This window comes from Ascaphus truei, chromosome 7, assembly GCF_040206685.1.
Source record: "Ascaphus truei isolate aAscTru1 chromosome 7, aAscTru1.hap1, whole genome shotgun sequence".
Lineage (NCBI taxonomy): Eukaryota > Metazoa > Chordata > Amphibia > Anura > Ascaphidae > Ascaphus > Ascaphus truei.
Window position 1 is genome coordinate 70,468,742 of NC_134489.1, and position 23,919 is coordinate 70,492,660.

A 23,919-nucleotide genomic window follows, 5' to 3' on the forward strand; every position below is an offset into this window, starting at 1 on the left:
TTGATGCAAAGTGATGATGACCAGAACCGAATTATTTAAATTGCTCTTTTAATGTCACATATTAAACAACAAAACGCTTCCTTCATTCCTAGTTACCACAGCCCAGGGAAAATTAGAAGTTCTGTCAATTATTCACATAGTAAAAAAAGAATAGAAAAGTACAGAAAGGTCTGGAATAAGTTGTAAAACATCATTTTAGAGAAACTGCGAAAAGTGACTGTCAGTGTAAATGACTGTTAGCCCCGTGGTAATGTAATGCAGGCGGATAGCATGTCACATTCATTATACTGTAGCTGTATACCCTGCTTTTTTTTTCTTTTCTTTTTTTTAAAGACATGCTAGGTCCCGTTGACCCCGGGCTAGCCAACTCCAGTCCTCAAGAGCTACAAACAGCTCAGGTTTTCAAGATATCCCTGCTTCAGCACAGGTGGGAGTTGAGCCACTGATTGAGCCGCCTGTGCTTTAGCAGTGATATCCTAAAAAACGACCTGTTGGTAGCTCTTGAAGACTGGAGTTGGCTCTCCCTGCATTAACCTCTTTAACTGTGAAAGAGTTCATTCTGCGGTCTCATCTCTGTATCACAGATACTGTATAGTAGCTCAAGTCTGTGCCAATAAGTCCTTCTGCATAACTTGCCCATGAAAGAAAATGATGTGTGATTTAATGTTTTATTTTCAGGATCTATGACAGAAAAATGTACTTTTTTCCCCCCTTGAATTGAGTTGGACTGCTTACTGCATAAAAATCAAATTAATTAATCTAGTGTGATTCAGTAGGAAGTGTGTTCCCACTTTTGTAAAGGCACGTAATCCTATATTTTTTTATTTCACTGTTACACTGTATTGTGTTTCTATATTTCTGCCAGACCCTGAGAGGTACGAAAGCTTGTATCATACCCCATACAACTGATGACGTCAGTGGTGCTGGCGGATGAAGCGTCCATGTCTAACTCGGCTGCCAGTAACAGGATGCAGAGTCCTCCGTGACACGATTCAACGCGTTTCGCCGAGGCTTTCTCAAGAACCATATCCCTAACGACTACCGCTGTGTATTTATAGCAAGATTTTTAATTTCAATTAATTCATTCATTAGTTCATCCATTAATCTATACATTTGTTGTGATAATAATAAAAATCACATTCAATAGATAGCCCGTCCAAACATGATTGGCTATGCCTCCCCCCAAAATATATATATATACTAAATGTGCTACATTATCCTAACGCCCTACTACAACTACAAAGGTATGCAATACATATATTATACAGCTAAAATACATCAATATAATTTTAATAACGACACAATAAAAGTAGTGGAAAAAATCTATAAATTCAGTCTCCACATTTTTAAACTATAAAAGGTATTGAACATGTATCTAGAAGCTGGAGAGGAGGAGATAGGATGAATGCCCTAGCCAAAAGAGAAACCTTCTGGAGACATAACATGAAGACCCTTGTTCCTGGGGGTCTCAATGTGGATATTGACATTGGTGCATTTTTGATATAAATTAATTAATTTTAAATATATATATATTAGTGTTGGGTTCCCTTCTTTCCTTTTTATACATTGTTTTTTATATATTGTCTTTTATATATGGTTTTACTACCACATCCCAAATGTCTTTTAACAATAGAATAATTGCTGATCTTATGTAAAGTTGTTTTCCCTACTCTAATGCTGTTTTATATATATATTTTTAGATTTTTTTCCACTACTTTTATTGTGTCGTTATTAAAATTATATTGATGTATTTTAGCTGTATAATATATGTATTGCATACCTTTGTAGTAGTAGGATGTTAGGATAATGTAGCACATTTAGTAAATATGTATTTTTGGGGAATAGCCAATCATGTTTGGACGGGCTATCTATTTATTGAATGTGACTTTTATTATTATGCACAACAAATGTAGAGATTAATGGATGAACTAATGAATGAATTAATTGAAATGAATAATCTTGCTATAAATACACTGCGGTAGTCGTTGGGGACATGGTTCTTGAGAGCCTCAGCGAAACGCGTTGAATCGTGTCACGGAGGACTCTGCATCCTGTTACTGGTAGCCAAGTTGAACACAGACGCTTCATCCGCCAGCACCACTGACATCATCAGTTACGTCATTGCGGAGGGACGGAGACGTGTGGAAATCGGCAGGGAGCCACGGAGTAAAGAGTCCTCTCAATTGAATGTTGTACATTGTCAAAATGTGAGTGCAAACTGCTACTATTATTGTTTGAGCAATATACTTATATCCTGAGACATACTACCCTATTTTGCGTATTCTCTTTTTCCATTTTGTACTATACTGGAGCTACACTATACTTGACAGACGACTCAGAGGTGCATTGGACCAGAGAGCTCCTATCAGAGAGAGGTGTTGATCTGCCTATACAATCACTAACATTTGTGAGTGGGATTACATATATATATATATATTTTTTTTTCACGGACACTTTAAAAATTGGCTATACGATTATTTTGCCTTTACTGTATGTTTCACATATATCACCACAAGATCTGCGAGCGCTCCCCCATTCTTGGACATCCAATAATACCAGAGCCAGAAGCTCCACACACAGAAAGTGAGATAGAAATCATAGCTTCCCTTTCACATGATACGTCTGAGAGGAACTCAGCTGAGAAGCTACAGAGCCTGGAGGCAACGAGTCTGAATCTGCTCTCTGCTGGGACACTCTCTTACACTCTCTCAGCCTCTGTGCCGACATCCATCCTGAATGCGCTCGACTCTGTGATCCAGCTCGATAATGCACCGGAGAAGTCACTGGATTCTGTACCTATGATGAATAGCCAGGATACCTTCTCAGCCCCTGCACCGACATCCATCTTAAATGTGCCCTGTCACGTGATTAATTCGAGGACACACCAGGGAAGCCAATACCAGATCCTGCACTTCTGTCCTACAAGTTCCTCGCCTCCCGATCCTGCGTAATCAAAGATTTTACAAAATGGAGGAAACTTCCTCTTACTGTCTCTGCTGGGCTGCGGGAGATATCAACTACTCCTCAGTCACATAGACCTTTTGCCATCGCAAAAGTCCTTATAGTCCTTACAGCTAATTAACCCTTTGTCTGGGTTTTATCACTTCCAAGATCTTGCCAACAGAGGACTCATTTCTTTGATTATTGTTATTGCTTTAACCCTGATAATTTATATTAAAACAGTGTTAGATCTAGTCCTGAGAATGATCTCTCTTTCCTGATTAAACAGAGCCTGTTATACTGAGAGGGGGAGGGCAAACTTTATTTGAATAACCGCATACTGTATGTTATACAAGTGGTTGTGAGCATTTGAATCCTGGGGTTAATTTATACATGTGTGAGATAAAATGATCCTAACCTGTTACAGCTAATCTTACTTTGTATCCCGCAGTACATACAGTATCTGGGAATAATTATAGAAGGATAACTTAAAGGAACATATTCTCACACAGAATGATATCTCTGCCTTTGTATCCGGTGGTGTAGTGCTGGATATAATTGCAGAAGGGTTATTATTATAGAAATGTATTCTTGCACAGAATTATATCCATCTGCCTTTGTTCAGTCAGAGTTGCTGCATCTGCTCAGTTCCTCTGATCACTCTCACTGCTTGTGCCAAAAGGACTAGAGAGAGTGCTGGTAACGTATATTTCATGCGCTCCATGTATATCTTTTCCTCAATAAAATAAATATTAAAAATAACAAACAACCCATAACTTTAATCCCTTATATCACAGGATAAGGAATCCTATGACCGTAAGAAGCAATTTGCTTGTGCAGCTTCAAGCGATAGGTTTCAATAAGGGATCATTGAAACATATCTGTACTATTATACCCGTTGTTCTCAAACTGTGATACAGTTTTTGGATTTTGGTGGTGGTTCCCAAATCAGATACTTGAGAGTATTGAAATGGTGTGTTTGAACGAAACGTTTGAGAACCGTTGCCTTATACCAGGGGTGGCCAACTCCAGTCCTCAAGGGCTACCAATAGGTTAGGTTTTTAGGATGTCCCTGCTTCAGCACAGGTGGCTCAATCTGTGGCTATGTCATTGACTAAGCCATTGATTGAGCCACCTCTGCTGTAGATGGGATATTCTTAAAACCTGACCTGTTGGTGGTACTTGAGAACTGGAGTTTGCCACCCCTTCCTTATACTATAGCCATAAAATTAATTGCAAATCTATTTGGAAGTTGACAATCATATTTCATTTTGTAACCTACATATCCTGTTAGACACTTAGCTGTGTTCAGTATGTCAGATCTTTCCACTCTCGTATATGCAGTAAAGTTTAGAATCCAGCATTTTCTTTCCACGCCTGGTACAGGTGGTAAGCGAAGAAATGTAGAATCCAGCATTTTCTTTCCACGCCTGGTACAGGTGGTAAGCGAAGAAATGTAGAATCCAGCATTTTCTTTCCACGCCTGGTACAGGTGGTAAGCGAAGAAATGTAGAATCCAGCATTTTCTTTCCACGCCTGGTACAGGTGGTAAGCGAAGAAATGTAGAATCCAGCATTTTCTTTCCACGCCTGGAAAGCAGGTAAGGAGAGAACAATCTGCTCAATATGGTTCCATGCATGCCTGCTATGGGTGGCATATTTAGTTACAGACAGTAATGACTAGATTTGGCTGCTTTCTATGCATCTGCACAGTAAAATTGTGCACAGTACTTGTGCCAACTTTGCAAAAGTCCGTAACAGCTTACAAATACAGTTGCTACAATAAAAAGTTATGTTGAGCTTGATGCTATGACAATAACAATGGTGATTGCTGAAAGTCTTTGTAAGCTTTTCAGTGCAGGACGTCTTGGAAGGACGTCCAAAAGTACTTCCAGAGTTATTTTGCGATTTACGTTTTTGAGATAATCTTGCACAGACCTGCACCAGGCTTAGATCCTTAACCGCTTCAGTGCCCTGTTTACGTATAGCGTACGTCATGAATAGTGTCAGCCACGGCCCTTATGATGTACAATGTACTTCATGGCCTTTTGCTAGTTTTCTAGGCAACGTTTACGATCAGAGCTCAACTAAAACTGAAGGGTCAGACCCTTCTCTTCCATTCCGGTCACCAGTACCACGAAGCAAAAACGTGACTGCTATTGCCGGAGGGTCCTTTGCCATAGAGTTTGCTGCAAGATCAAAATACTTTCACCGTCTCACAGACATGTTTTACTACCATTGTGTTCTCCTGCAAACCTGGCACAATCTGCAAATTCAAATATGCAAATATTCTTTACCATGTATTTCATGTTTAGTCACAGGTATTTCTCCACGTTAGGAGGTATATAAACCAATGGGTTGTCTACTACATAGGAAAATCTCTCCCTGTCCTCCATACCTCCCCTTTTTCTCCCTCTCCTCGAATTTTGCTACAACTTGTGAATTTCTACCAAACGTTTTAGAAAGTTCCAGTAAACCATAGGCAGCGCAAATTTGGGGAAGTTCAAGCATCTCAAGTCAAGAAGTCCTGGACATGTATCCCACAATGCACCCATGTTTAATAAATGAACAGGAGCAGGATTGATTGTTCTACATTTTTTCATTATGTTTGTGTATCTTTATTTATATAGCACCATTCAGGTACATGGTGCTTCGCAGCAGTAATACAGGTGACATAATAAAATAACACATAATGGGAATAAGCACTTCAGGGATGACAGTGACAATAGGAAAGGGAGTCCCTGCCCCGAAGAACTTACAATCTAAGGGGTAATTAGGGAGAATTTAGAGACAGTAGGAGGGTGTTATGGTAAGTGCATCTGCAGGGGGCCAAGGTCGGTGCATCCGAGATGTGTAGTAACAGCCAGCGTTACTGCTTCGTTAAAGAGGTGTGATTTAGATAGGTCTTAAAGGTGGAGTGAGAGGGTGACAATAGGATATTGAGGGGAAGGACATTCCCGAGGTGTGAGGTAGTGAGTGAGAGGTTTTAGGTAAGGGAAGTCTTTAGATACAAAAGGGGTGGACAGAAGGCATCCTTGAGCAGAATGCAAGAGTCGAGCAGGTGTATGCGAGAAACTAGGGCTCAGATGTAAGGCGGGGCAGAAGAGTGAATAGCCTTAAAAGTGAGGAGGAGAATTTTGTACGTAATACAGAGTTTATTGGAAGCCAGGAGAAGGATTTCAGCAGGAGAGACACTGTGACAGATTTAGGAGAGAGTAAAGTGATTCTAGCAGCAGTGTTTAGGATAGATTGTAGGGGAAACAGGTGAGACAGCAGAAGGTTATAATAGTCGAGCAGGGCCTGCGTTAGTTTCAGCAGTAGAGAAACAGAGGAAAGGGTGTATCTTTACAATGTTACAGAGGTAAAACGTCAGGTTTTAGCTACATTGTTACTCCACAAGGAAGTGAAGATGCATGTGAGAGGCGAGGAACGAGTGCATGTAGAAATAAGACGGGAATGGCAGAGATATTCCCAGAAATAAGGAGAAGCAAGGCAAGAAAGTGGATGTGTGAGGAGGAATTGTAGGGGTTGTGTTTTTTTTTTAGTGCTGGGGTATAGCTGAGTGGAGCCAAAGGGCACAGGCAGGAAAGCAGTTCCTGTGACCTGAGAAGTGGAGAAGGAATGAGAAATGGGGAAATATGAATGGAGTTAGCGACATTAGTCTTGTAGAAAGAAAAGTGTAGTTTGGAAAGAAGTGAGGTTAGAGCTCATAATGAGTAACCTTCTTCATCCAAAACCAGCTACTGTATTATTGGAATCCCTGCAGGGTTAATGGACACAACATTACTCACACTTTTAAGAAATAATTTCTTGTGACCCTGCATAATGTCAGCCATTCACACCTTTTATGCCTAATTGCATAAAATGAATGTCTCTACATGTTCTGGGAGACAAATTCTTGTGGAGTAAGACAGGAGGTACAGTATGAATCATTACATGGCAAAACAGAGACTAATTGCTGATATGTGCTTTAATGCCAAAGGTCTTCATTTTATTTAAAATGTGCACGTACTGTGAAGACAAAGTCGTGCACTACTACTTATTTAGTCTCCCTTTTCACTCTTTGTCCTAGGCTGACCAGTTTTCAGGGTTCCATATCCGATCTGTTCTTTGTGTTCCCATATGGAATAGTAGCCATCAAATAATAGGTAAGTAATTTTGGATACCTGTTTATTATTAATGTCTTCTGCTTCTTTTTTTAAAGGGATTATTGAAGTTGTCTTTTGTTTTCACAAATGAACAGTAAATATGTACTGTTCTTATTTAGGTTTCATTTCAAACCAGTTTGAATACTGCTCCGTCAATGTGGCTTTCACAGTCACCCCTCTACAGTTTTTCCTCATTTGCCTATAGGTGTTATTGGCTACTTAGCTGCCTTTCAGAAAGGGACTACTGTATATTGCATTCCCTCATTCCTAGTTGCAGATATAAGTTCACCAGACCCTACTCTTCAAGGTTGCATAAAGGGCGACCCCTCCTAGAACCAAAGTAAATTAATGGCATGTTCTATAGGTTAAATATTGGTAAATAAAGTCATTTTGTTACTGTACGGAGAAAGAAGTAGAAGTATTTTTAAGAACATTTTGTTCACCTTTTAATGTCTCCTTAGTAACTAAATGTTTCTACAGGTAGTAATGGTTATCCAACGTTTCACTTTACAACGAATGGCATATCTAACGCTTTACAATGCCTCCTTAAGGGCAATTTTCCGACGCCTGAATGCGTTATCCGACGCCTGAATGTGTTATCCAACGCTCACCGCCACTGATTAACATGGAACTTACTTTACAACGGTTTCACTATCCAACGCTACTTCCAGAACGGACAGAGGACTGTCTGTATATATACAATCTTCACCTGATCTCTTTTGTGACAAGACTGTAGATGGTTGAATATACAGATGCAGCAAGACATACTGTCCTTGGTGCACTGCCATGGTGATCGTCGCCAGGGCCACAGACAGCTTTCCCAGGGCCCAGGACTAAAGTTTCCACCGGGGCCCCCCATCCACGTGCCGGTGGCCTTGCGAGAACCCCCCACCCCCTTTTGTTTTTCTTACACTTCCCTCTTCTCATGCATATCCTCGTTCTCTCATCCCTCTCCATCACCCTTTCCTTCCACCCTGTCTCTCATTCTCCCCTTCCCTCTATTACACCCTCACTACTCTCCTTCTTACAGCCCTCTCTCAAACTCCCCGCCCCCCATGTATTTCTCTCCCACTCCCCACTCAATAACCTCCCTCCCCAAATACACACACAATATAACCCCCTCCCCAAATACACACACACACACAATATAACCCCCTCCCCAAATACAAACACACACAAACAATAACCCCTCTATCCAAATAAACACAAATAAAAAAACCTTCCCAAACACACAATAAGCCCCCTCCCCAAATACACACACATACACACACAATAAGCCCCCCTTCCCAAATACACACACGCCCCTCCTCAAATGCGCACAAACACACACACAATACGCTCCTTGCCCAAATACACACACGCACACACAATAAGACTCCCTCCCCAAATACACACAATAATCCCCCTTCCCCAAAATACACACAACAAGCCCCCCTCCCCAAATACACACAATAATCCCCCATCCTAAATAAACACAATAAACCCCCTCTCCAAATACACACAATAAGCCCCCATCCCCAAAAACACACACACCTTGGGGGGGGGGGGGGGGAGGAAGGGGCCTGGGAGGTTTGTATAAGGGGATCATGGGCATGTGGCCTTACCCGGGGCCCTTTGATGGGCCTGCTGGAACCACCTTGCCAGTTCACAGGAGGGCCCTGTAGGCCCGCGAAGCCTAAGGAAGGGAGGGACAGTTGGGGTGCCGAGAGGGACAGCCGAGGGAAGGGGGAGTCCTGCAGGAGAGGTGGGAGGGGAGGGACAGATATGGGTGGCAGCCACAGGAAAGGGGAGAGCCCAGCTTGCCTGCAGGAGAGGAGAGAGGGTAGGGCCCTGCAGGAGAGGAGGGATAGATGGGAGAGGCCCAGGAAAAAGGGTGAGCCCGGCTTGCCTGCACATAGAAAATGGAAGAGTTGCCGGCAGGGAGGCCGGACCCCTTAACTGGCCGGGCCTGGGACAGCAGTCCCAGCTGTCCCCCCTGTCGGTGGCCCTGGTTGTTGCACCGAAGTATTAATGCTATTGGGGGTCTAATTCAGAAGCATGGACCCCTGCAGCTCTATCGCAGCATACACTGTCTCCAGCACAGCTGACTTTTACTTCTTGGCCCGCAGTGCAGAGGACTGTAAGCTTGCTCCATCTGTACTGTACATCTAGAGTCTGTCCCCTTTTATATTGTGTTTGGTAAATTATGGCAGTATCATTTATTTATATAGATTAAGGGGATAAAACAACTGAGAACTGTTAATAACCCGGAAAAAATATAAACAGACTAATTTTTACATAAAAGCAAATAAGTCCAAATTATACTTAAGGCAGAATTGAATCTTTCTAAAGAAGGCAATGACATTAGTTGTTTTAAAACTGGATTGCCCCTTTAAGAATTTAATCTTGTATTTCCCTCCCCGCTTTCCGCAAAGTTGACGTGTGCACCACCAGCCACGCGGTTCCTTTTTACAATTTCTCCAAACAACTTTCGACCCAGGTTTGCCAACAAAACAAGAGTTACTTTCATTGTTCACGTTGTATTCTTTGAAAAGATAGTTTCCATTGAATCAGCTTCATAGAATTTATAATCACTCATCTCTAAGGTACAATCCCATCAAAGTAGATTTATAGTATAATGAAGACCTAGCAATTATATGGGATATCAGAATAATCATCAAATTAGTGCCGATTGGCCAGTGAAAGAGATTAAATGGTGTCTCTGTCACATGTGGGAACAATGAAAATCTCGTAGTCAGAGCAACATTCTGAACATTTTAATACAGAGAAGAAATGCACAACGTTTCGAGGTTAAAAAAAAAAATCTCCTCCCGATGGCCGAACCCCCTCAACACCCCACGAAACATTATGAACATTTTAATACAGAAAAGAAATGCACAATGTTTTTGGGGGCAGGGGGGCCGTCGGGAGGCAATTTTTTCCGCCAAATTCAGCGAAGTTGATTGGACAATGACCCAAAACATACTGCAAAAGCAACTCAGGAGTTTTTTAAGGCAAAGAAGTGGAATATTCTGCAATGGCCGAGTCAATCACCTGATCTCAACCCGATCAAGCATGCATTTCACTTGCTGAAGACAAAACTTAAGACAGAAAGACCCACGAACAAACAATAACTGAAGGCAGCTGCAGTAAAGACCTGGCAAAGCATCACAAAGGAGGAAACCCAGCGTTTGGTGCTGTCCATGCGTTCCAGACTTCAAGCAGTCATTGCCTGCAAAGGATTCTCGACAAAGTATTAAAAATGAACATTTTATTTATGATTGTGTTAATTTGTCCAATTACATTTCAGCCCCTGAAATAAGGGGACTGTGTATGAAAATGGTTGCAATTCCTAAACGGTTCATACGATATTTTTGTTCAACCCCTTGAATTAAAGCTGAAAGTCTGCACTTCTACTGCATCTCGGTTGTTTCATTTCAAATCCATTGTGGTGGCGTATAGACCCAAAATTATGAAAATTGTGTCAGTGTCCAATTATTTCCGGACCTAACTGTATAAATTAGCTGAATTAATAACTTTACTGTATAATGACTGAGTGTAAATTGTATGATAGATACAATAGAATGCTGAATAGTGTTTTGTGACTTCAATGTTTGCAAGTGGAATTTTTCTTCTCTGTACAGTATGTTTAAACACTGTATTTTCTTTGCTAAAGGTGTAGCGCAAGTCTTGAACAGGCTGGATGGGAATCCTTTCGATGATGCTGATCAAAGACTGTTTGAGGTAAGAATGTATTTCTGCTTTGATGCAGGTAATTACAGTACACAACCGAATATATTTCAGTTTATTTTTATTAACTATTTTTATTTTATATTTATACTGTGTGTACTTGTTTATTCAGTGTTTCTGGTAAAATGGCAAATGTATTCATGCATAAATAAAGAGCCATGTTTACGAACAAATGCTAAATCGCATTCATTTCGGCCCGTGGACCCCCTGCTTCTTGAGTTACAGGCCCAGATGTCTCCTGCAGTTTAAATGTACCGGTCACATGACGCTGGAGATGTAAACTTGCCGGAGATACCGGCACCCCTTACAGAGGCCTGTACCTGCGAGAAGCAGAAGGTCCCCAGACCTGAAATTAAAGTGGTTCAGCCCCCCCCACCCGAAACAGCCCCCCCCGCTTCAATCCAACTGTATGTTATTAAAACACACCTTCATTACTAATGTTGTTATCTGTGCCCATTGAGGGTATAGTTAATCACAGTGACAATCAAAGCATTTTTTGGCTACTGTTTATTTTTTATTCTACTGTAATATATATGTTTTTGCATTTTTATTTTTTAGGTTGCCCATTGGTTGCTAATGTGGTTATCTGTGCCCCTGTTGAGGGCATAGTTAACCACAGTAACAATAAATGGGGTTCTTGGCCAAAATTTATTTTAATATATTGAAATGCAATTTTTATTTTTCATTTATTTCAACACAAATGGGCAAAAACGCTGTTAGCCATTATTTGGCTACTAGTGCTTTTGCCCATTTGTATGTATGGTGATGGGGGTAGAGAAGGTGGGGGATGGGGGTAGTCTTCCCAGGGAGGGTGGTTAGGCCTCCCGGATGTGTAGCATGGGGGAGGGGTGGGTTAATCCCTTAATTAACATAGCAGTTATTAACCGCTAAGGTAGTTGAGGTTAGTTAGTAGCTAGTTTTTTATTTTAACGTTTTTGCCACAGAAGACGAAGAGAACGAGGATAGCCTTCATCCTGGCAGGGATAAGTACAACTTGTATTTACTGTAGGGTTGCTGGCTAATGGTTTACTTTTAATGGGCAAATGTGCTATTATCAAGATCTGGATAATAGGGCATTTGCCACTACTGTACAGTATGTGTTGGGGGGCTGTTAGGGGTAGACTGGGTGCATAGTAGGTTGCCCATTGACACAGTGACAATCAATGGATAAAAATGGCTACTGTTTTTTTTATATTATTGTATTTTACGTTATTTCACTGTATTGTATATTTGAATGGGCAAAAGCGCTATTTGCCATATGTGGCTAATAGCACTTTGACCATTCCTATGTGGTGTTTATGGTAGCGAATGTGGGTGAAGTGGGCAGTTGCCCCTGGTTGGGTGGTTAGGCCTCGAGGGAGGGGTTTACCCCTTCATTGCCTTTGCGGTTGTAACCGCTAAGGTAATGAAGAGGTTAAATCCTCCTGCAACCCTCCCGGGAGGCCTACCCACCCAGGGGCAACTACAAGCTTCACCCACCCCCTCTTCCACCAACAAACCAGGTAAAGCTACAGTATTTAACCCCTTCATTACCTTAGTGGTTAGCCACTAAGGTAATGAAGCTGGGCTAGAATTTTATTTTTATTACCTAGGATTGAAGCGGGGGTCTCCGGAGCTGAAATGAATGCGGGTTAGCTCCGGAGACCCCCAGATTCAATCCTATTTAATCAAAATCAAATAAACTCCGTCAGATGCAAATCGCAATTCCAATCTCGGCACCCTTTAGGTAGCGAGAAAAAAGTGTTTAACCCATGATTTGCATGTACTGTAGGAGCTTTATGCATAGCTACACATGCAAAATCACTTGCAAAGGCACTTAACAAGCGTTAAGTCACTTATCGAAGGTTAGCGAATAAGCCCCATAAATTCGTACATTACACCTTAGAGAGGCTGCTGCACATACTGTATGCTACAATATATTTTTATTGCGCATGTGAGGTGGTCATAGTGGTACATCTGTTTATAACACAACTAATAGTACTATTTTTATTGTCCCTATTTGTAAACCATCTACTATATTTCAATGTTTCTTTTTTAGGCTTTTGTTATTTTTTGTGGCCTTGGAATTAACAACACAATAATGTACGATCAAGTGAAGAAGTCTTGGGCAAAGCAATCGGTGGCTCTAGATGTGAGTAAATATGAAACAGCTTTCTTTAATGAGTGTAACTGATGTGGTTGGATTAATTAAATGCAATGTACAGTAGACCTAATATCATAAATGGGTCAATCACCGACACCCTCCCAATTAGTATCAGTAATTAATATATCTATCTTTCCTGGAACAGCAATATACAGAAGGGTTAGACTGGTTGGAATATTGTCTTTTTTTAAATTCTCTTTTTCAATTGTAATTACTATTTATCTATCTTTAATTATAATATTTGCTATATGGTTACTTTTGTGACTGTTCAATACTGTACATATTCCAGTTCTCAAGGGCCACCAACAGGTCAGGTTTTAAGGGTTTCCCTGCTTCAGCACAGGTGGCTCAATCGGTGGCCAAGTCAATGGCTCAGCCACTGATTGAGCCACCTGTGCTGAAGCAGGGATATCCTTAAAACCTGACCTGTTGGTGGCTCTTGAGGACTGGAGTTGGCCACGCCTACTCTAGCATATAAACTTTAATTGAAAAAGAAATCAGGTAGTTGTCTTTGACTGAAACAATATTCTCTTAAGAGTCAATACTCGTTGACAGCTTCTTTGAAGTTACAACTCTAAAGCTTAAATGACTCCAGTTATCCAAAATGTCACTGGTAATATGACTAAAAGTAAGCCCTATTCTACAAAGCACTTACAGTAGGAGCACAATAACCCAGAGATTTAGCTTTTCATTATGTGTTAATCACAACCTTTGATGCAATAGATGTGTACATTTATATATATATATATATATATATATATATATATATATATATATATAACAGATATAGCCGTGTTAGTCCAGTTGCGATAGTGCAGAATAAATGAGTTCTTCAGTATTAGGTGATACCCCTCCAGTGCCTCTCTGTTCTTTATTCTTCCTTTTTTTTTTTTTTTTTCCAATCCCTGTCTAAGTCACAGAAACCTTTGTATATCAGTATTGCTTGACCTGAGGAAGAGAGGAAAACTCTCGAAAGCTTGTCCTATAACATAAATTGTTAGTCCAAATAAAAAAGGTATCACCTAACACTGAAGAACTTTATATATATATATATATATATATATATATATATATATATATATATATATATATACATACTGTATATTTATGTATATGTTTGTTTGTAAATATATATATACACTACCGACACACTTTATTGCAGTGCGGCCGGTTCCGCAAGCCGGGAGATTTCCCGGCTTGCTAGTGGCCGCCCCTCGGCGTGACGCGCGGTCACGCGTCATCGGGAGCCTGCGCCCCCTGCACGCGCCGAGGGAGCCCTGGTGTCCCGCGATGTGGGGGACGGCGGCAGGGGGTTCCGGGGGACCCGGCGGACCCGGCAGCAGGAGGATGGATCAATCGATCGGAGGGCGCTCCTCCGCTGCTTCGGCGCGCGCCCGTCACCCTCCGGCGCGCGCCAGGCTACTGCTGCGGCCGAGAACAGGCAAATGCTCGAATAAACTCGGCCGCAGCAGTATATATATATATATATATATATATATATATATATATATATATATATATATATAAAAATAGGGGAACAGCTGGCACTAAAATACTTGAAAAGACAGTGCGGTGTGTGTCCTATAAAGATACACAGAGAAAAGGCAGTCCACTCCAGCAAGAGAAAACAAAGACAGCACTCAAGGTAAGTGAAAAAAAGACCTGTAATCAGATGTAATACAGCACAAACATGACCAACGTTTCGGTCCTCGTGGGACTAGCACTACCCTGAGGAAGGTCCCACGAGGACCGAATCGTTGGTCATGTTTGTGCTGTATTACATCTGATTACAGGTCTTTTTTTCACTTACCTTGAGTACTGTCTTTGTTTGCTCTTGCTGGAGTGGATCTCTCTCTCTCTACAAAATATTTTAGCATTTTCATATTTATTCCAAGTACTGCATCAATTTTTCACTAGCATACTGTAAGTCTTCTTTTTTTCTTTTTTTTTATTCTAAGCACTAGTTGACTTGGGGACTTTCATGATCTTTAATGCTAGCATATACACTGGCGACACACTTTATTCGAGCTCGGCTAGTCCCACGAATTCGGGTATACCCGGGTGTATTGAGGTTTGTGACTGTTTTCTGCCCGAGTGCATTGAGTTATTTTCCGGCAGGGATTGAAGCATTTTATTCCCGCTGGCTGCAATACTGCACAGTACATATATATATACTGCATTACAATTCATGAATTTATGCCATCTGGTAGACACGCGAAGCATTGCAGCCTATTAAATCCTAATGATTATCATTTAACAGATCAGCCGCCCGTCAGCCAGGCATGAACCCAGGCTGGGAAGGCAAATGCAACGGGGCTTGTCAGAGGTGAGGAGCGGCGCATTCCAGGTATCTGCCAGGTACATACCGGGTATTTGCTCGAATAAAGTGTGTCGGTGCAGTAACACGATCTTTGAAGACTTCTGTTTGACATAAGGAATAATACAGTATTATGCAACCTAGAAACCTTGTGCAAAATACATTATTTATCGACAATCGTTAGTCAAGGGAATGACCATTCACAATTGATAATGGTTGTTTGATTTTAGATATTAATAGCAAATTAGTCTTTAAAGTAACCCCCTATTTATTTGGAGGTGAATGTTTCACAGATTCTTCCAACGAAACACGTGAAAGAGTTAGGTTATTAGGTTGTACAGGAATTGAAGAAGAGATAGGATGATCGATGTCAGCGCTGCTCCGATAGATATCAGACTCACCAGGTAGGGTAAAAATAATTTATTAAGACTACATAAAACGGATACTAGGGAACATAACAAAAAGGCCTCCTCCCACGCATTTCGGGCGAGTTCGCCCTTTCTATATATATAGTGCATGGAGTAAGAGAAAAAGAAAAATTGTAAATATCACACGTTGATATAAATACAGTGCAGTGCAGGCCTGTTGATAAGATTAGTGTATGAAAAGCAGGAATTTCCCACACTGTATATCTTCAGCCATCAAACATTGTAATAGACTAAAAAGTATCTTAAAATTAAAATATGTACAACCGTACACAATTTACTGTGTGGTTCTGTGTATGCCACCTGTTAAGATGTGTCTGTGATGTCAAGATCCAAACAATGTTATTTCCTCAATGGAACAGACTCAATGGGCCTCATGCAGTAAAGTCCAATAGAAAAAATCGCCAGGGTTTTTAAATTGCCATTTTTTACAGCGTTGCTGGGGTGCCCACCGGGCAAATGTCCCGGTCACATGACGCAGGACATTTAAATGCATAGGAGATACCGGCACCCTATAACGGGGCCTGTATCCCGGGAAGCAGGGGGTCCCCAGACCTGAAATCAACCCTGTTCTGCTCCGGAGCCCCCTTGCTCATCTACACTAGTAAGAACAAGGAAATTAAATGTGTTAAAAACAATACACAACCCACCCGCTGTGCTCCACATAAAACCATTATTAATTTTTTTAGACACAGGATTAATACCACTGGCTGTCGGAGGTCCCAGGGTGGGCCCCACAGGGCACCCCGGGGGGTTCCCACAGGTGTCTGGGGGCCCTTGGGTGGTCCCTGCTTGGATCCGTGGGCCTCCAGGTTGTCCTCGCGGGTGTCCGTGGGCCCCACAAGGGTCTATGGGTGGTCCCTGTGGGCCCTCGGGTGTCCCTGTGGGTGTCCGGGGGCCCTCAGGTGGTCCCCGTGGGTGTCTATGGGTCCTGGCTTCAGTCCCTTTCATGATGTCACATAAAAAAACAAGAAGGGCATACAGTTTTCACAGCCAATCAGATTGGTGCTTGTATGAGTTTTATTATTGTATATTTTGGACATTCATGCTTTTGTATTAGGGTGAACATTGGCTGCTATAGTAGCTTATCATGCCCATATTATATGGGTATGATGTACTACTATGCCACTCAATGGGTAAAGGGTGGGTATAGTGGGTCCACGGGTGGGTGGTTACACCTCCCGAGTGGGTAGTGGGGCAGAGTGGGTTAACCCCTTAATTACTATAGCGGGTATTAACCGCTAAGGTGATTAAAGGGTTAGGGGCCATTAGATGTATTTTTTATGTATTGTTGCTGGCATCGGAGGACATGGCCCTGCAGTATACTGATGAGGATGCCCTTCATGTTGGCAAGTATAAGTAGAACGTTTTTTATTTACTTTATTTATGCTGCCTGGCTAATGTTTTGTTTAATATTGGGCAAATAATCTATTATCCATATCTGGATAATAGTTATTTTGCACATCACTGTACTGTATGTGTTTGGTGGTGGGGGAGGTGTATTTATTGAAATGTATGCCATGTTTTTGTTTTTTTAAATACAGGAATGGTACCGCAGACCAGTGGAAACCACCCATGGACCCCCGGTCGCCCTCGGGGACCAACCATGGACCCCGTTTGGGGCCCACAGACACCCCCGCGGGGACTACCTGGAGGCCCACGGAGCCTAGCGGGGAACACCCGAGGGTCCCCATACACCCGTGGGAACCTCCCGGGTGCCCTGTGGGGCCTGCAGACACCCATGGGTACCACTTGGGGACCCCCGCCGGCCTGTGGTATTAATCCTGTGTCTAACAAAATAAATAATGGTTTTATGTGGGGGCACATGGGGTCTGTGGGTTGTGTATTGTTTATTAAATATTGTATTGGTTTGTGGTGGCCTAGGATGTGGCTAGTAGGGCTGTTGTGTGTATTTTGTTTATATTATGGGTAGCGGTGGTGGGTGAAGGGGGTAGTAGCCCCAAGGATGGGTGTTTAGGCCTACCGGGTGGATAGCAAGCCCCCCGCAAGGCCTAAACATCCACCTAGGGCAAAATACCACCTTCACCCACCCCCGCTACCCACAATGAGCATGGCACTGGTGGTTAACCCCTTCATTGCCTTAGCGGTTAACCGCTAAGGTAATGAAGTTGCCTGTAAATGCATTTTTCATGCATCTGATTCATGCCGGGGGGGGGGGGGGGGCGTTTCTCCGGTGGTGATATTAATGGATATCAGTTTAGGAGTCTCCCGGCATCAATCCGATGCAGGAAAAATGCATTTTTTTTTCTCGAAGTGCCGTCTTGCCGCTCATCGGCAGCTTCTCACCACCTTCTTGCCAACTTTTTGTGGCGGGGCGATTTGAAGAGGAAATCTCCGTTCTATAGCGGCAATCGGCCTCAATAAGCTGATCGGGACTACTAGAATTGAGCGAGTTTGAGAAGCTGACAATAAGTGGTTTATCGCCATAAGTTTGTGTTTTTTTTATTTCCCCGGTCAAAAAAACAGCGATTTTTGCTCTTATCGCAATCTTCTCTGGGATTACTGAAATGCTGTAGGCTTTTTTGTCGATAAGCTGGCGATACAGGGCTTATTGCTGCTTATAGCATGAGGCCCAATGTATCTGTTCTTGTCCATGCATTGTTTCTTACAGTTCTGTATGTGTTAAAACTGGAATGCATTTTACTGCACCTGCTATTTTCTACTGATTTACTGTAAAGTCTTTCCACTTAGATCATATAGGACATTAAGTAATGAATTAAGTAATGAAGGGTGATTAGTGTTTTAGGAACACACTATCTGGTCACACATTTTAAGTATGGTTTCATTTGCCCTAGGCAACAGCTGAAATCACACATGAATTATGTTGCTAAATGGAGTTTATAGAACAGTCACATAGAAAAGCAATTATTTGGATTTCACAAAGTGACTTTGAACTTTATTAAAGATGTTTTAAATCCTGACACGGTGATCATTATAAAAATGTTTTTCATGAAATGTGACCTGATTTCTTGACTCTCCCCCCTAATGGCCTGATTAAAGCAAGAACAATGCTTGAAGCCCACCCAAATGACTATTATTAATGTTTGTTATAGAAATTAAACAATTAAGGGGCGACACAGACAAAACTGGCAGATTAAAGCAGCAATCCCGCCCATTTTGTAAACTGATTTCTTTTACAGCATTCAAACAGGGACCTCCCGCCGTTCTCGAGATACTTACCAGTTTAAATGCCGGTGTTCCTTCATGGACATTTAACGATGGCCAGAAACTGGTAAGTATCTCAGTAGCTGGGGGTCCCCGGAGCTAACCATAATGAGACCTAGCTTCGGAGGACGCCCAGTTTGCATTCTGTAAAAATAAATAAATGAGCAGTGGGGATTGCTGCCCCAATTAGTGGGCAATATTATACTATATGGTTATAGTAAGGTGCCCAGGAGCTGAATTAGTTCTAGACACCCACCAAAAAGAGATTCATGAATACGGTATGCATGATGTATCTTATCCAGTGGTGTTTATAATAAAAAGGTCTTTTCAGATTTATCACTGTAGCTGTAATTAATAAAACTGTGCATAATAAAAAGTCTTTTGGTTATGAAGTAACCACAGCAGTGAAGGTGCTCATATAGGATTCTGTAAGAAAGTCTTTTCTTAGGTTTCTTTAAAATAATTTTGCTTAAAAAAGCCCTCCCGTCGGATTCTACAGAATGACAATATACAGTAACAAGGGCATTACTTAGGATTCTGTGGAAAGGCTTTTTATACCCTAGAATTGTATGTCAGGAGAAAGAAATCACAGGGAAACTTGTGCAGTGGCTTAAAAAGACAAGGGCTTCACTTGGCATCACATAGAAAACTTAGCTTAGTTAGGTTATTACCTTGTTGTGGGATAGATTAACTTTTTAATAGAGACAACAGGTAAAAGAAAAAGCCATATTATTGTCAATTAATTGTATGTTTTTCAGTGTCCTGATTAACACTGAATATGCACTTTAAATTACCATTCCAAAAAGATTTATTAACTATTCATGTGAATTAAAAGTACTCATATTTATTGTCACCTGTAACTAGAGCCATTTCACATCTCAATGCCAGCAGAAGTACACTCGAAAACAACCTGTACACTATTTTTAGTTTGCCATTGCTACTAGGGAATTATTGCTGGTTTCTAGTCTTAATGTATACCCGTGGGGCCAATTCGAGTCTTCAAGGGCCATCAGCCGGCCAGGTTTTAAGGCCATCCCTGCGTCAGCAACAACTGAGCCACTGATTGAGCCACCTGTGCTGAAGCAGGGCTATCCCCAATATCCCTGCTGGTAGCCCTTGAGGACTGGAGTTGGCCACCCCTGGTATACTGTGATGGAAAGCAGTGATTACATTTTCCAGCAACTTAGAAATGTATGGCAGAGAAGGACTTTCTTCACCTATTTCCCTATTGCCCATTTCCCTATTTGCAACAAATCATGAACTCTACCAGAGTGAGGAGTGGAGTACTTTGTAACACTGAAATATGCAGAAATAGACTGGGCCTTCAAAAGAATCTTCATAAAATAGGGTGACGAGCCGTCCTGGTTTTTGACATTGTGTCCCGGGGCCCAGATGACTTTTTAAAAAGTGCCAAAATTACCTGGTTTTTGTGTTTGCCGTTGATGCATGCATGGCACGAGCCGGTCGCGCATGCGTTTGTTGCAAGAGCTGATCCTACGAATGTGCGGCCGGCAAGAGCTGATCCTACGCATGTGCGAACGTCCAGAGCCAATTGTGAATGCACTGTCAGCAAGAGCCAATTGCATATGCACCCCTCCGGCGCATGTGCGGTCGCTGCGGGCCAATCGCACACGTGCGGTCTTCTCAGGCCTTTCGCGCATGCGTGACAGTTATTGTTCCAGGTTTTCACTGGGAAAAGATGGTCACCCTATCATAAAATCATTTCTTTCATTTCTAGTTCTTAAAACTTACAATGATGGAAAGACAAACTTCAACGCGCCTCTGACGAAATGACAAACGCGTAAGAAGAACACGCAGGTGCAGAACTAGAAATTAAAGTAATGATTTTATGAAGATAATTTTGATTGTTCCTCTAATTTTGCATATTTCTACGTTTTGAACTTTTTAGAAGGGGAGAACATTGGAATGTCGGATCTTCAGCCTGAGCCCGTCCATAACTTTTTTACTTTGGAACACTACAAGTTCCCCCTTTGTCTACCCCAGGTATTCCTGAAATCTTTAACTGTATTTTTGCTTCCAACACTTATTCTGGAAGACATTTCCATGGATCCAGTGAAAATTTTTTTTGAGATAAGAATATCTAGTGAGAACGTAATTCAGAGAAGGACTTACCACTTCTGCTCTAGGCTAGGTTTCTGTTAATGTTTTGATGTAATGTAATATTTGTATAAGTGGAATTTCCCCTTTGACAAAAGCCTTAACGTTTGTACTTTTATACACCTAAGAAGCCATTTGGAAATGTAATGCAAATGTTTTGCGTTTACACAGGTACTTTCTTATCACGCAACATGTTCAAAAGCTGAAGTTGATAAGTTTAAGGTAAGGTATTGCATATAGTGTACATTTCTTTTATCCTTGTAAGTGTTTTAATATAGATGATTGGCACCATAGCAATAATAGTTCATAGTTCCAACATGTTCCACAGCACGGTACAATGGGCGAACAGAATGATCTAACTTATAGAAATATATTACTGATATCAATGTAAAACTTATATAAATGACATAAGAAACAAGAACAAACAAGCGCAAACCGATACAAAAGGTAACGAGGGCCCTGCTGGTGAGAGCTTACACTCTAGAGGGAATAAGGGGCAAAGTTGAAACAAACATTGCAGTGGCTACTCATTGTGAGTATGTCTCAAGATGGAGTTTGGTCTAACCGCATAGCTGATCCCACTTAGGTTAAGTGGCTGTGTATGCAATGGATGGAATACAAGTTAATTTTCACATCGTTTTGAAATTATTCTTGGCAGAAAATGATGGCTACATTTCTCAACAATGGAATAATTCCCTAGTTTAAGGCCAAGAGCTACACAGCAGTTCAACTATATGCAGTTGTGCTTCTCTTGTGATTCTTTCAATTTGCTTTCTTTGTTCATGTCATGAACGAGTCATAGAAAAACTAGTGCCATTGTAACCTGTCTGAAGTCATAGCTCAGTGGTTCTCAAGACCCCCCAACAGGTCAGGTTTTCAGCTTTTCAGCTTCCCAGCTTCAGCACAGGTGGCTTCGACTGAGCCACTGATTGAGCCACCAGTGCTGAAGCAGGGATATCCTTAAAACCTGACCTGATGGTGGGTCTTGAGGACTGGAGTTGAGCTCCCCTGTCATAGTTAGTTATCCAAATGCTTTCAGCATATCCTCAGGTTTTCGTGATTTGTATTGCTGTGCCAGTAAATGTGGCTGATTAGAATAAAAAATAATATTGCATTCACACAGCATCTGTGTTGTGAACTTGACAAGCTCTGTAAAGTAAATTTAAATGGATTATTGTGTGAAATGTAAGAAATGCCGAAACACAGACGGTACTTTCTGTAGCTGCACCCATCTTATTTTGTGAAAGCAAATGAAAAACGTAACTGCAACAACATTACAAGAATATTACAGGCATATAATACTGACCTTCAATTTACAGATAGTATTGGAGGAAGTGACAGGGACACAAAACTATAAGCTCTTTGCTGTTTTAAATTTGTATTGGTCATTTGAGTAATATCTTCTTGTCTATTACTTGCCTTCTGATTCCAATGGTCAATGTAGTGAGAGCAGTCTGCTGATCAGAATCTGCTATGTGATTACCAGCTTTGCTATATGATTCAGTTTATGTTTATAAGTGCAGTAGTGGTGACAAAGGGTTTTTATCAGAGTAAATTAAGCACACAATGTATTGCTCAGTAACAGTTTTGAAGAAATCATGAACAGCTTTTATAAATGCCTATAACATTAATTGATGCTTTTAAGCCTTATTTTGGAAAAACTTTGCTCAAGGAGCCAGTAGAGCAATACTATTGATGATGGGTTTTCCAGGCTGGGAAGGAAAGTCATATGCAAGGTTTGTTAAATAGTAAGAAGCGGAGTAAAACAAAAAACAACAACCCAGATTGAATGTTTTGGAAGTCCAGCCATGTGGTGCTGTGGTTGACTGTAATAATTGATCAGTTTATTGAATTTGTAAACTGTTTGAAACATTGAAAAATAATTATTCCCATTTGAAACTCAATCCCAGAAGTAAATTTGTTATTCTCGCTCTTGTGATTCTTTGTAAAGACGTTCTCCTTCAGATTTCCCATTAGGCCCGGGCCTAAAGCGGCAAAATTTGGGGGCAGCAAAAATTTCCGCCCCCATATAATTTTGTCACACCCTCGGGCCTCGCAGGCGTAATGGGAAGGCACTTTCCTGTGTGGCCGCCTCCTCTCTTCCGTGCTCCTTCTCCTTTGGAATCCTAGCAGGCGTCCCCAACGTGCTTTTTCCTTCTCTCGCCCTGGTAAGCGGCTTCACACCATTTCCAACAGGGACCTCAGATTTATTCCATCCGTTACTTACGCATTTAAATCTTATCATCACATTCATATGATAAGGAAATATGCAAGGTTGTGTGTGTGATGGTACCAACACAGGACACATAACTGCTTCTAAACCGTTTAACACATTTCCACAGTAAAAACATATATTGAACATGCTTCTGATTGTTACCGAGAAGATAAAGCAGTCATTATATAATCAGTATAGTTACATAGCAACCACGTATTCGATAAACAATCATTTAGCACAGGGGTTCTCGGCTCCAGTTTTCAAGACACCCCACAAGGTCAGGTTTTAAGAATATCCCGGCTTCAGCACAGGTGGCTGAATCGATGCCTCAATCTTTGACTGAGCCACCTGTGCTGAAGCAGACTTTGATTGAGCCACTGATTGAGCCATCCTGTGCTGAAATTGGGATATTCTTCAATACTGACCTGTTGGGGGAGTCTTGAGGACTCAAGTTGAGAACCCCTGATTTAACAAGCTAAAAAGTGCATTTGGAAATAATTTCTTAAAATTGCGTCTACAAGTTATTGCCAATCAACCTCACCTCTAAAAGCAAGGAAATGAGGATGTGAAGATGGTACCATATCCTGAAACGAAACAACCTAATAGAAGATGGAGACTAGCCGCCAGTTATGAATAGAAAAAAAAATAGTAAACCTTTCATGATTTGGATTTCATAACTAAAAATATCACTTGTGAGCT

General features: G+C 41.4%; 1 protein-coding gene across 1 annotated transcript in view; it reads left to right on the forward strand.

The window, feature by feature from the left end:
* The window catches only part of PDE11A (phosphodiesterase 11A), a 441,965-nt gene that overhangs the window by 260,367 nt on the left and 157,679 nt on the right, over positions 1-23,919 (forward strand). Inside the window, exons 7-10 of the mRNA XM_075608987.1 lie at positions 7,012-7,087; positions 10,743-10,810; positions 12,855-12,947; positions 21,177-21,227. Of these exons, the coding sequence (XP_075465102.1) occupies positions 7,012-7,087; positions 10,743-10,810; positions 12,855-12,947; positions 21,177-21,227 (288 nt within the window). The remainder of the gene's footprint in view (positions 1-7,011; positions 7,088-10,742; positions 10,811-12,854; positions 12,948-21,176; positions 21,228-23,919) is intronic.